The sequence below is a fragment of the Diadema antillarum genome, unplaced genomic scaffold, assembly GCF_040938485.1.
Source record: "Diadema antillarum isolate AM-2024a unplaced genomic scaffold, OU_Dant_1.0 seq00001630_RagTag, whole genome shotgun sequence".
Classification (NCBI taxonomy): domain Eukaryota; kingdom Metazoa; phylum Echinodermata; class Echinoidea; order Diadematoida; family Diadematidae; genus Diadema; species Diadema antillarum.
Genome location: NW_027272339.1, coordinates 293,346 through 307,763, shown reverse-complemented (window position 1 = coordinate 307,763; position 14,418 = coordinate 293,346). Strand labels below are relative to the sequence as shown.

General features: G+C 40.6%; 1 protein-coding gene across 1 annotated transcript in view; it reads right to left on the bottom strand.

The window, feature by feature from the left end:
- Nucleotides 1-14,418, bottom strand: part of LOC139711270 (conserved oligomeric Golgi complex subunit 3-like) — a 38,211-nt gene that overhangs the window by 16,609 nt on the left and 7,184 nt on the right. The window contains exons 6-16 of the mRNA XM_071623180.1: nucleotides 13,758-13,850; nucleotides 12,999-13,124; nucleotides 10,986-11,104; nucleotides 10,138-10,264; nucleotides 8,703-8,794; nucleotides 6,398-6,537; nucleotides 4,376-4,536; nucleotides 3,372-3,552; nucleotides 2,717-2,844; nucleotides 1,663-1,752; nucleotides 579-699 (exon numbers count right to left, since the gene is read on the bottom strand). Coding sequence (XP_071479281.1) covers nucleotides 579-699; nucleotides 1,663-1,752; nucleotides 2,717-2,844; nucleotides 3,372-3,552; nucleotides 4,376-4,536; nucleotides 6,398-6,537; nucleotides 8,703-8,794; nucleotides 10,138-10,264; nucleotides 10,986-11,104; nucleotides 12,999-13,124; nucleotides 13,758-13,850 — 1,378 coding nt within the window. The remainder of the gene's footprint in view (nucleotides 1-578; nucleotides 700-1,662; nucleotides 1,753-2,716; nucleotides 2,845-3,371; nucleotides 3,553-4,375; nucleotides 4,537-6,397; nucleotides 6,538-8,702; nucleotides 8,795-10,137; nucleotides 10,265-10,985; nucleotides 11,105-12,998; nucleotides 13,125-13,757; nucleotides 13,851-14,418) is intronic.

Below are 14,418 nucleotides of genomic sequence, written 5' to 3'. Positions count from 1 at the left end.
CACTCTTGGTGATATTTCAGGGGCTAAGTAGGAAATAATGGTAAACGTTTGTTGTACGAAGGGAAATCTGTTTACAGTACATGGGTAAATTCCAGAAATGATATTTGCATGACCTACAAAAATCAATCAAATGAACACAAAAATCACACATCTACACTAAAAATTGCACGTCAATTCACAGAAATACGTGGGAGATTTTGTTTTCACAGCTCATTCCATCCTACCCACAAACTAAAACCAATATTGAAATAATTTTTATTTCGGAGTGGTTCTTTTTTGTGTGTATGCTAGGCGTTTTATGATCTAATCAAAATGAATTGACTGTTTTTTGTCCCATATGTACATTGGCAAAGTTTGCAGAGGGTGCAAGTAAAGTTAAAACGACAGAGCTGCCAAACTCTTTTAAAAAAGGAACCAATGAAATGATAAGAACTGCACAATGGTAATGATAAAAACTACACTTTAGTAATGAGCAAAAAATAAAAAAAGCATAAGGGAAAAAAAATCTGAGGGAGAAAAGCACATTTAGTCCAGAAATGGGGAAATTGCACAACTATGTAAAGAGAGCAACTCCCCACCTCTCATGGAGCTGAAATCCAGCGCGGTTTCCTTAATGGAGAATTCCACCTGGAATGGTGCGATCTGTTCTCTCAGGATCAGCAGGTGCTTGATGAGGAACAACTGACCATCAAGCTGCGTCTGAAACAGTGAAAAAGAGATATATCTCTCATAAAGAGAAATGGTACCAGGCCGTTTAAGGTCCAGTTTACCTCTGGGAACAGTGATTTAAAAATTGTTCAAGATATGACATTTTAATGCATATGTGTAGGACTGTTGTACCACACAACATCCTATCATATGAAATATGAAATATAAGGAGATATCTGTATTTTTTTCAATAAACCGTAACTGTAGACGGTTTAGTCTGGAAACATTTTTATTATAAATACTGTTCACATTTTGTATATTTAACAATACTTAACATCGATTTTACCGATTAAAATTTTACAGTGGTTGTTTCTATCCCTAACTCACATTTAAAAACTATTTTAAAGTACTAATGCTGGGTTTTTGTTTCATCGGCAAATGGGAAATTATGCCTTTAACCTCCAATAGGTGCAACTCTTCAAACCAAAAGAGTTTTCATGTGTACTTATGGAATTGACATTTTGGTATTTCTGATTTTTCTGGTTTCCTTTACCCCTTTGGAAATACAAATGATGTGCATTTAGGAATAAGATTGGGACAAAACTGAAAATATTTCCAGAGAAATAATGGGTTGTTTACATCTAGGTCCATGGGACTTTGAATCCAACTAATCCTTCATTGTACTATAATTATGACTGTGAAATTTCTGTTTCCATGGGGCTGAATGGAATGTGTAAGAACACAACACATCCATTCTATTCGTTAGCTTGAGAAGGTTGCAGATTTTTATGCATGCCCATGATTTAATTTGTATGAATGGAAGAAAATAAACCTCCATGAGGATTCTTCACTCATAAACTGACTTTGACAGTAATGGCAGCAATTTATGCTAACTGCACAACTCGAGTAAAACTATTTCAAGAGTCGTCATTTATTTGATCACAGTGTGAAGGAATCTAAATTTACATAGCAGATGTTAATGCAAATCCTGTCGCCATGGCGACTCCTCCATACCTTCCGCTTGATGATGCCCTGGCAGGCCACAGTCAAGGAATGGATACAGGACTGCAAGATTTCTTGCGATAGACCTTGGAAGATGGATTTCTGTCATGGGAAGAAAAAAAGAAAGGACTGATGAATTCAATATTCTTGTTAAAAATCTTGTGGCTAGAGCATTGACAGAATACCACTTGATTAGATGTGACAATTCCATCAATTCCTTTTGAACAGAAATCCATGCATTTTCTGACTAGTTTCTACAATTTGTGTTGGAGTTTACCTACAAAGTTCAGGCTTGATTTGATACTGCAATGCTCATGCATCATCCTACTGGGACTAAATGATCAAGTGAGCAGCCTAGAGGCTCCAGAGCCCCGATCACGAATCATCCTCGTGATGATGCTTTTTGCTATGAATGATTACGTAATAGCTACACCCATATAATTGATCCCGGTGACAAATGTGCTGCATCATCACAATCCCAACCTCCATCAGTTGCACCCCTCAATCTTGGGGAAGTATGAACAAGCATCAAATTCGAGCACTGCATGTTACACAGCTTTCCATATGTTTTTTATTGTGACTGGTGAAAGAATATAAAAGTAAAATATCCACAAATGTGACACTTGTTAGTATGGATTGTGCAGACGAAAAAGAGAGGGGGAAGATAATACAAGCAGGAGTTTGATATGCTCATGGCTCACTGCATCGAAGAAGAAAAACAATCAAATGAGAAGTGTTTGAATCATAGGGGATACAAATCGTTATCATCTTCAAATAATGCCTCGGGCAGCCTTCATGGGTGGCGGTACAGATGTACATTTATACTGTAAAACCACAAACATTTGTGGCATGAAACTTTTGCGAATTGGAGACGACAGCCATTTTCGTGGCATGACTCTCCTGAATTCCCACTGTTGTTCGATGCATTGCCCACAAATCCTTTTTTGTGTATTTTACTTTTGCGAATCTTGGCTCCTCGCAGAATTTGCAATAGTTTCATGCAAGCTAAAATGTCTGGTTTTAGAGTAATCAGGATATTAATTGCACATCAGATATATTTTCTTACATCGATGCAGCGGTAGAGTTTTGACAGGCAGACCAGCGTTCTCCTGACGGTGGGGTACCACATGCCGTGGAGGTCAGCCGGCGAGAGGGAAGCATTAATGTGGAGGGTTGCGGTGCCAGCTCCAGTTCCTGCATGATGATGGGACAAACAACAAACAAATAAACAAACAAGCAAACACATTTCAGTGGCAGTCTCATCTTACTATCACCCATTTTGGTGATTCCTCATTCATTCATCATATTCTACTCAGTTACTTCTTTCTAATTGATACTATGAACCAACAAAATATACGGTTGGATAAAAGGCATTGCAATATGAATTTACGACACTTGGGACAAGGTCAGTGTGGTTCTCAATCACAAATTCAACCATTCTAAATTCTAAATTCATTCTAAACAAGTCCCAAATAGTAAAATATCATACTCACAAGATCCATGGCATCTACAGTATACTACAAAGGGATACTCCATGGGTGTCCATATGAGAGCATCCATTCCAACATGCAATGTCCATCTGAACCAATAATTTAATGCCATCACTATACATGCACTTTCGGGCTGAAACGAGCACACGGCACCTCATAAACTAACAAGACCCCTAGGTTTAGGCAGAGGAGTAGCGTGTGTACATGTATGATTCGCAAAGGCAGTCTCACCGATGGGCGTCATGACGGTGCTGTTCATCCTCCCAGGGGGGGTGCTCTGGCCGCTCATGATGGCAGACGACGACTGGTTGATGGCAGCCACCTCCCCACTCGTCCCCGATCCCACGGAATCCACAGAGCTCCGCCGCGAGTCCGTCTTCAGCTGCTTTTCGCGCAGGCTCTCTGCGATGCTCTGAGCAGGCGGGAATGAAACCACACTGGTTTTAATAACTCGCTTTCCTCATTTTTGAATAGTCATATCAGGAATCATTTTCACCAAAAGATCAACAGGCATTTAACCCATAAAGCACCAGAAACGACTTGTCTGAGGTCTGGACGTACATTTTCTTATTATAATCTTTGCCATCCATTGTAAGTGTTCTTGGTTGCAGAAGTTTCAAAAGCCTCGTAATTTCAAACATTATAAATGATTCCTATATTGGCGACACAATTTAGAAGATTAAAGTTCCCATTTCCCTCTCAAAATGGCAAGATTTTGCTAATTCTTTTTTTAATTTGTGCAGATTCAATTAAATTCAAATGAATTCATTGATTACAGGTAGTTGTAAGATCACTTTAAATGTAAATAAATTTCATTTGTTAGCACATTTCAGTGAGCGTTATGAGCCGAAGAAATATCAGAGATCACGGTACTCTGTAAAACTCTGCACAGCGTAAAAAGGACACTTGCTCGAATAAGTTTGGCAGCATTGAATTACACAGCAACAACAACAGCAAAAGCAATTGCAACACCATCAGCAACAGCAGCAGCAAAAACAACAGCAAAATGAACAACAACAGCAAGAGCACGAACATCAACGACAACAACAAAACACAACAGCAAAAGCAAACTGATGTGACAACAATAGCAGTAATGCCAATAGCAGTAGCAATGAAAGCAATGCAGCAAATAATAATGAAAAAAAAAAGTAACAGCAGCATTAACAGCAGACACAACCACAACAACCGCAGCAATCAACAATGATAAACTGTTCATCTGCCACACTCCCCCTCACCTCCATCATCTCAAGCTTCTCCGGGTAGGCCAGATCCCCAGAGGCCGGGTTGTAGTTGAGGATGTCGGACTTGACGTAGACGCTCGTCCGGTACACCAGTCTCTCCTGCACATCTTCAAGCATCTGATTGGCCACGACTGCGAAAGCCGCCAGATCAGTTGCTGCCACATTTCCAACAAGAAGAAATGTAGAGGATTAAAGAGATCTCCCACAATGAGAAATGCAAGTCCTCAGACTGAAAGGGTGAAACTAGTGTGGAAATGATATCATGGAGGACACCCAAATTAAACTTCACATTTCAAACTAAATTGTAGGAAATGTGGTATAAACATGATTGAAGAGCTGTCAGGTTTACAGGTGGATACAAAGTTATGCAAAGTACCTTCAGGTGTGGAAGAGGAAAGACACGACGAATGGAATCAGAAGGTGATGAACAACATGACAAGTGAAAGATGGAGTTAGGACGGAGAAATGAAACTGATGGGAAGGAGGGAAGGGAGAAGAGGGGAGGGAGAGGAGGAAGGAGAAAGTGTAGGAGAAAGGAGGGAGGGTAGAAGATGAATAGGGAGAAGATAGCTCTAGAGTGACAGGAGAGGAGACCAAGAGGAACATGTATGAATTTCCTTGACCCTAATCATGATTTGAGTGGGCAGGATTACAACTGTATGTTATCTCTCGTAGAAGACCATGCCTCCAGAAGAAAAAAAAACCTAGATATATCGCTACGGCTACTGATATGCCTCCGCCATAATGCATGGTTCTCCTAATAGGTCTATAGTACAATGTCTTGACAATGTGTGATGACAGTTTCACACAAGTGGCAAAATATTAAAATAACAGGTTTGACAAAAATGTGCTGAATGTTCACTTTCCTAGAACTAGGTTCAATTGGATGAATGATTAAAATGTCAGAGTGCAGGTATTTGGGCAACTGATGATTTTTACTTGACTTTTGACCCTTTTATAAGTTTATGCATTGAGTAATTTTCAAGGTATTGAGAAAAAGTATAATTTCAGTATCAAATGTGAAAATAGCATTATCTAAACCTGGCCTTTAACCTTTGACCGCACAGTTCCAAAGAGAATCACTGTTAGGTTGAACATGCATAAATATGTAAGTTTCATGATGATACCTTGAGTTACTTTCGAGATATGGAGGAAAAAGTGCAATTTAGCACTTTCACTTGACCTTTTACCTTTTGACCTTTGACCTTCTGGCTTCCCCAAAAATATATATTGGGTAATACATGCCATACATCAAGTTAAAAAAAAACAAACCTTCAGGCATATTGCATTTTAAGGAAAGTAGTGATATTTTGAGGAGTTGACCTTGACCTTTGACCCCCCTGACCTTTGACCCATGACCCCCAACTTCCCTAGATAATCACTGCCCATCGGTACAAGCATATATACTAAGTTCCATGAAGATACCTTGAACCATTTGCGAGATATGGAGAAAAACATGAAATTTCAATTTTTTTTTCACAAAATAACCTGTGACCTTTGACCTTTGACCCAGTGACCCTAAAATCCACACAAAGTATTATCCCCCAAGGATATACCCTCATACCAAGTTTGATGTAAAACCACCACACCGTTCTTGACATATCGACAAAAACAAAACGGGACGGACGGACGGACGGACGGACGGACGGACGGACGGACGACCCGAAAACATAATGCCTCCGGCCACTTCGTTGCGGAGGCATAAAAAGAATCCCTCACCGAAGATGAAGTGAATACTGCATGAAATTTCGAGACAATCCACTACTTGTAAAAGCTGTTCTTTTCATGTACAGGATATTTTCACGAATGAGGAGGTCACAGACATTTTTCGCAAGACAATAGTTTTGGCTATCGTAAGTGTCCTAATGCCTGTTTGATCACTCCGCTAGTGCATCAGGTGGTGATATTTTTGCGTGTCGTTAAATTTGCGGCCCAATAGTGATTTGCGAAATACGTTAATATCAAACCCCCGCAAAAATATCAGCTTTCACTGTACTTCTCAGTGGGTCCACTCACGATTTGCCTGGACATGGTCCTGCAGCATCTCTGTCTTCAGGATTCCGCACAGCTCAGCCAGGGTCTCCAGGTGGTTGACATGGATGATGAGCGGGCGGAGGACATCGTACAGACTCATACACAGTGTCTCCAGCATTGCGCTGCACGGTGGATCAAAAAAAGGAACCAAATACAAATATATACATTTTTTGTTCTTGCACTTAGAGACATTTATAAATGTGATACTGTAAAACACAATATATTCGCAGCATGAAAATTTCGCGAATTGGAGCTGACGGCCTTTCTCGAAGCATGACATTTTCACGAATTGCCATTGTTATCCAATGCATATTGTGTAGGTGAGAACATTTGAGTACATTTAAATTTTGCGAATGTTGGCGCTCGCGAAATTTGCAAAATTAAAATGCACATGAACATTCCTCGTTTTACAGTAATGCGCTATACAAGTATTGTCAATTATTATATTTATTCTATAAAGATATAAATATGTATGAACGTATTGTCATAGTTACATAATAATTGAAGAGCAAATTACTTCAGTCCTTGACAAAAAAAGAAAAAAGAAGAGATATCTGATTTAAAGACAACGGTTTTCTTCAAACTAGAAATATCACTTAAGGTGATTAATACCCCCGCCCCGTGACGGCAGTCTTACCCAAGGAATGATCTTTCCTTGATCTTCTGCCATTTAAATGCCGTTACCATGGCAACGCAGCTTCCGACACGTCCGAAAAATATGTCTTGCACATCTTCCCACCAAGACTATTGTGTGTGCCACATTTCATAAGCTTTTGTCAAAAACTGAGGAAGTAGTTCAATCCACAAGATCTTTCCTTGATCTTCCGCCATTAATATGCCGTTACCATGGCAACGCAGCTTCCGACACGTCCGAAAAATATGTCTTGCACATCTTCCCACCAAGACCAATGTGTGTGCCACATTTCATGAGCTTCAGTCGAATACAGAGGAAGTAGTTCAATCCGCAAGATCTTTCCTTGATCTTCTGCCATTTATATGCCGTTACCATGGCAACGCAGCTTCCGACACGTCCGAAAAATATGTCTTCCACATCTTCCCACCAAGATCAAGGTGTGTGCCACATTTCATAAGCTTTGGTCAAAAAACTGAGGAAGTAGTTAAATCCGCAAGATCTTTCCTTGATCTTCTGCCATTAATATGCCGTTACCATGGCAACGTACTTTCGGGTACTGTCAAAAAATGCGTCTTGCACATCTACAACCAAAGGCACACATCTGTACCAAGTTTCATGGAAATTGGGCAAAACTGAGGAAGTAGTTTGCAACACAAAATTTTCTATCATTTTGGCTCATAATATGTGAGCTGTTACCATGGCAACATACTTTTTGTCACTGTCAAGAAATGTGTCATGCTGACCTATATCCTAAGACAAACATTCAATATGAATTCCATAAGAATTGGAAGAACACTGATGAAGCAGTTTTGCCATGAAGCATTTTGCCCTATATTTTACCAATAACATGCCGTTACCATGGCAACGCACTTTTTGCCACTGCGGAAATATGTGTCTTGCACATTAACATATTCAGATGAACATCTGTACCTAATCTCATTAAAATTGATCAAAAACTGTGGGAGGAGTTCGCGACGCAAGATTTGTACCCATTTTTGCCCATAATATGCCGTTACCATGGCAACGTACTTTTGGGTACTGTCAAAAAATACGTCTTGCACATCTACAACCCAAGGCACACATCTGTGCCAAGTTTTATGGGAATCGGTTGAAAACTGAGGAAGTAGTTCGCGACGCAAGATTTGCAACGGACCGACCGCCCGACCGACCGCCCGACCGACCGCCCGACCGCCCGACCGCCCGACCGCCCGACCGCCCGACCGCCCGACCGACCGTCCGCTGATTCCTATATACCCCCTTCAAACTTCGTTTGGCGGGGGTATAAATATAACCACAGGATTCATATCTGGCACTTCATACTTCTTGGCCCAGTAAATTTGGCTGTTTTGACAAGTAGATGATACACAAATACTGTAAAAGTGGAAATTTTCGCAGTGTTGAAATTTTCGCGCATTTCACGTAACCAGAAACTAGCGCGAAAATAAAAGCACGCGAATATTTTTGCTTGCCATATGTTCCTGTGCATGAAGTCTTGATTCCGCTGAATTAAAAACACGCGAAACTCTTCTGACCCGGCCAAGCGCGAAAAATTAGTCGCGCGAAAATATCCACTTTTACAGTAGTGGAATGGTATATACAAAGTGTGACTAACTGTTCTTTATTATTACCATCTATGGAGCCGAAATCACTTACTCAAGTTTCTCTGTCTGCTTGGAGAAGAAGTGGTAGAAGAGTTGACATTCATCTTCACATACATGGGCCATGAAAGCACATCCACTTCTCACCTGGTGGCGGAAATAACAGACAATCATGTTTAAATACAGATTGATACATTGCAATCATTCAAGAAGAAGAATTTTGCAGAAAATCTGCCTAGTAGAGGGGTCAACCCTGTGTCCATAATTGCAATTATCTCCATCGCAGCCTCAGCATCATCATTCCTGTCACTGTCATAGAGTATTAAAGTGATAACGTCACCATCTTTCTTCACAGCTTGGGTTGGAACCATGTGCGAGCATGGTTACAAACTGTTAAAATAGTGTTCACAGACCAGGCCAGAGGAGGTTGTTTAGAACCAGTTTCCATGGCAATGAATGGCTAGGACATCACACCTATAGGTACTCTAATGACATCATCATCTGCACCTTCTTCAATCTCATTCTTCTTCCTCCTATGGAATCCTAATCCTCCTACTACTTCATTTCTCCTCCTCTTCTCCTTCTCCGGAAACCTCTTTCTCACCCTAAATACCCTCTTCCGCCTCAATACCCTCCTCCTTCACCTCCTCCTCTGCTTCCCCCATCTCCTCTATCTCCTCCTTATTACCCCTTCCTTTTCCTATTCCTCTTTTCCTCTCCCCACTCTTCCTCCTCCTCCACCTCATTCTCATCATCACCATCATCCCCGTCATCCCCGTCATCCCCATCATCACCATCATCACCATCATCATCATCATCACCATCATCACCATCATCATCACCATCATCACCATCATCATTATCATCATCACCCTCATCATCATCACCATCATCACCATCATCACCATCATCACCATCATCACCATCATCACCATCACCATCATCACCATCATCACCATCATCACCATCATCATCATCACCATCATCATCACCATCATCATCATCACCACCATCACCATCATCATCCCTGTTATCCACATCATCACCATCATCACCATCATCATCACCATCATCACCATCATCATCATCACCATCACCATCATCATCACCATCATCATCACCATCATCATCACCACCATCAATCATCATAACTGTCATAATGAAGTCCACCATGATCATGAATATAACAAGAAATCATCTTTTTCCTTGTTATCATCATTAGATATCATCATACAGTGAACTTCCGTTGTGACGAACATGGTTATAATGAAATTCCATTTACAATGAAGTAAAAATTCAGGCTGTAACATTATCAGTTCTATTTTCTTTTTATTGTTATTTGTTTGGTTATAACAAAATTTTGATAAAATGAAATAAAACTGCCTGTCCTGAGGACTTCGCTATAACAGGAGTCCACTGTATTTGCTTTCACCATCACTATCATCATGGTCCTTATCATCAATGGACCCAAAACCTCCACAGAGACTCACCAAGGCGCAATGGTCCCTTGAGTACTTGTTGGCGAGTTCAGTGACAGCTAGCCTAATGCTAGGTTCCAGGAGCTGCTGCCTCTTGCTGAAGTAGCACTGTAGGCAGTCATCCAGGAGGGTGTTGTACCTGATGGAAGTGACAATTTTGGATTTCATTAAATTCTAATGAAGCACTCGAATGTTTGTGCATTTGTGGGGGTGTCTTGGAATTTATTCAACATGGCCACTATTAAAGAATGCATGTAAATGCACATTTGTAGGCATCCACAGAATGAACGGCTTTATGCCCTCAACGCCCTATCACAGGATTAGATAATGAATGTACCCATGGCACTGGCATTGTTTTCATTTGCTTTGTAAGCCCATGATTTTGTTTGGTTGGTTGAGTGCTTGCTTTTCCTCCTGAACACGGGTCGGCTAAAGTACATCAAATTCATGCCTCAGCTGCAACTCCTCTGATATTCTATTTTCCATGTCTGAATCAGAAGTTGCAAAACAAACAATACTAATGACACTAGCCTCAATGGAAACTGGGCACTGATGTATATTTCTACAATGAACACATATAATGGAACACAAAACAAAAATCCACTATGATTCAGACCAGTAAACTTGTAACAGTTTGAGCAAATGGTATCTACGTGGCATAAATGTTGCCAAACGAGAACTATGGAAAGAGAAAAATACTGGTAATCACAGATGTTTGTCCTCCAGTGTCTACTTGAGTTCCATTTTTGCAGACTTTGGAGGACAAATGAATGATAGGTAGACAGTGGAACCCAATTGTAATGAGGACCTCAAAATACACAGAGTAATTTGAGCATCCCTCCCCATCCCCGACATCTTACTCTGGAGTTTTGTCCAGTCTCTGCTCCACTTGCTCCATCAACGCTTTGATCTTTGGCGCGTTGCTGCGAAACTTCCCGTAGAAGAGTGTGAACGCATTCTCTGAAGTGTTGGTCACGTCCTAGACAAAGACCAAAAGAGAGAGAAAAAACCAAACAAAATTGTTAGGTCAAAAGGTCCTCTAATCTCAGAAGAAAAGGGGAGTGGTGGTGGAAGCCTTGGTAGTGGTAATGGTAGAGGTGGTGGTAGAGGTGGTGGTAGTGGTAGTAGTAGTGGTAGTGGTAGTGGGGGTGGTGGTGATATTGGTATTGGTAGTGGTAGTGGTCGTGGTAGTGGTAGTGGTAGTGGTAGAGGTGGTGGTAGTGGTGGTTGGTAGTGGTAGTAGTAGTGGTAGAGGCAGTGGGGGTGGTGGTGATATTGGTGTTGGTAGTGGTAGTGGTCGTGGTAGTGGTAGTGGTAGTGGTAGAGGTGGTGGTAGAGGTGGTGGTAGTGGTAGCAGTAGTGGTAGTGGTAGTGGGGGTGGTGGTGATATTGGTATTGGTAGTGGTAGTGGTCGTGGTAGTGGTAGTGGTAGTGGTAGAGGTGGTGGTAGTGGTGGTTGGTAGTGGTAGTAGTAGTGGTAGAGGCAGTGGGGGTGGTGGTGATATTGGTGTTGGTAGTGGTAGTGGTCGTGGTAGTGGGGCTAGTGGTGGTAGTGGCTGTTATTGTGCTTGCAAATGTGGTAGTGGTAGCAGCTATTGTTGTTTTTGTTTTTTATTTTTGTTGTTATTGTTGGTGTACAGAGAAAGATCGTCTTACATGTTTTGTCCAACAAAACCTTCCTGACAATACATGTATCTTTTTCACAACTAATTGCATGACAGACAACTTTGAATCCATCGGCCAGACACTCAGCCATCAATCTCACTCATCTTCTAAATTACCTTGGTATGTTTCATGTGCCAAATCCTGAATATTTCATAGAAAACTTGAAAATCTTGGTTTGATTAGTCCATGTACAAGCAAGTACATAAGTTTGAAACAAGGTTCAAGTGAATAATTTCAATCAATGCATGAAATTTCTGTGTGCTACTGCTTACACATCATTACAAGAAGTTTTTTTTTTTTGGGGGGGGGGAGGGGGTTCTTCTGTATAGGAGCTGGAGTATGAAAAAAAAAAATCATAAAGAGTCAAACTTGGACTGAATTATTCCTCATACTAGTCATTTTTAATACTCAACTGCTTATTGAAACTAAGAATATGCCAACAAGGACAACATCATACGAACATAAAAAACAAAAACAAATGAAGAAACACACAAACAACCATCATCTTCTTTTGGACTACATATGGATCTTGAATGGGTACATGTAGAGCTTTGGAAAATTCAACAGCTTCTGCATTAAAAAAACAACAAACAAACAAATGAAAACATAGATAACCAGAAAAGCACTCTGAGAGCGCAGACCTCCGCCAAGCAGCTAATTTCCACCAATGATCTTGCTCTTGCATAGAGATCAGTGATTTCCACCCATACGTATGCATGCTGAAAATCACCCAATTTCCCAATATAGAAGCCTTTGGTATGTCATAACCCTCCGCTGCACGGCGAGTGTCGCTCTAGCACAAACTCGAGCACACACTTTAGTGCGCGTATGAAAACCAAAAAAATGCACAGCTTGAACTCCCAAGTTCATTGACCCCACATGCCAAAATATCAAAAATCTGTCATAAAATCCACAAAAATTTCTGGATCACAACCAAAATTTAATCATCTATTCCTTATGTAATTCTCAACCTTTCCTGCAAGTTTCATCCAAATCCGAGCACAACCTTTTGAGTTCTTTTGCACACGGACAAACTAACTAACTAACTAACAAACAAACCAATGGTACTGAAAACAAAACCTCCTCCCTTGGCAGAGGTAAATATAAATAACTGCAAGTAATCCAAGACTTGGGACCAGCAGGCTATATTGAAAAGAGAGCAGGAGGGGGAGGGCGGGGAGGGGAACGGGAGGGGGAAGCAGCTTTACCTTGGGGACTACCTGCTGGGTTGCACCATTCAGGATGGTGAAGACAGCTGCCTTGATGAGGGTCAGCGCCTTGCCCAGACACTGCTTGAACCTGGCCTGAAACAACTCAGACTCCTTGTACTGGGGCTACAGAGGAAAAATAAGGAAGGTGGGCAATGTTACGGAGAGTGAAATAATTTGAATTTTTTTTTTTAGGTACAAGCAAGGCAAACTGGTTGAACGGTCTTCCGTATCTTCTCTGCCTTCATTTGGGCAATTAAAAGCAACATCTGTATTAACCCTCACTGTGCTATGTTCGTCAACTGGCAAACAGGCTAGGGTGCGAACAGGGGTGTGAGAGTACTTGCAGAAAAAATTCTAAAAACTTCTGACATTTATGAAAACAAATTTCAAAATCAGATTAAACTCTGAACTCTCACATCCCTGCACAAAAGTCTGGAAACTAATTGTTAATGGATAAAGATAATCCAATCCCCCTAATCCAAAGACACCAAATACACATTAGACCGACAGTATTCATTACAAAATAATATCCCCCCTCCCCCATGACTGATTTAGATTTGCAACACGTCTATTTCTGATGCACAAAATACAAAAATCTCACTTCACATATGTTGAAAGAAACCGACAGCTAAGTAGCATCATTAATTCACAATGTCACCTCCAACAGCAAGCACCCTAATCCCTGATTCTGCCAACACAAATTTGGCCCACAGAACACTCCTAATGACTCTGAGTGATGGGCAAGCATCTACTCACGTTCCCAATGATGTACGCAATGCACTCGTCCAACTTGGACAGGAGGGGCACAAAGGACTCGTTGGTGACGGAGAAGGTCGGCGAACTCAGTTTCTGAGGGGATGAAAACAGGTGTGCTGACAAATCACTCATCAAGAATGATAATAATAATAATTTGCATTAATGTAATCATAATCATTATAATTGTGATAATCTAGGAGACTCTCTATAAGCTTTACAAAACTTCCTATGTGTTGGAAAAAAGATGAATTTTCAAGGATTTCACAATTTGTTTGTGTCTGCCTCAGTCCTCATTCAATTATATGGTAGTACATCATCACATTATTTTTAATAATGCCAAAGAAGCTTGTTCTACATTGTATATGCAACATATTTCAAATATATACTGTTCATTGAATAATTCCTGGTATACTAAATAATGCATTATGTCATGTATTGAGCAGTACCGAAAAAGTGATTTGACCCACACGAGTGACCACATCAAGATAAAAAGATGATTAGTAGTAGGTGCATCAATATATTTGACAAAAACAGAATTTCATCATAAATTGGGTTGATCGCTTCATAGAGCTGATGTTTAATGAAGTCCTATGTATCTGTTCTCTCAATTTGAATATCACCATCATTACAAAGTGATATATCCAATTTATGTTAGCATATT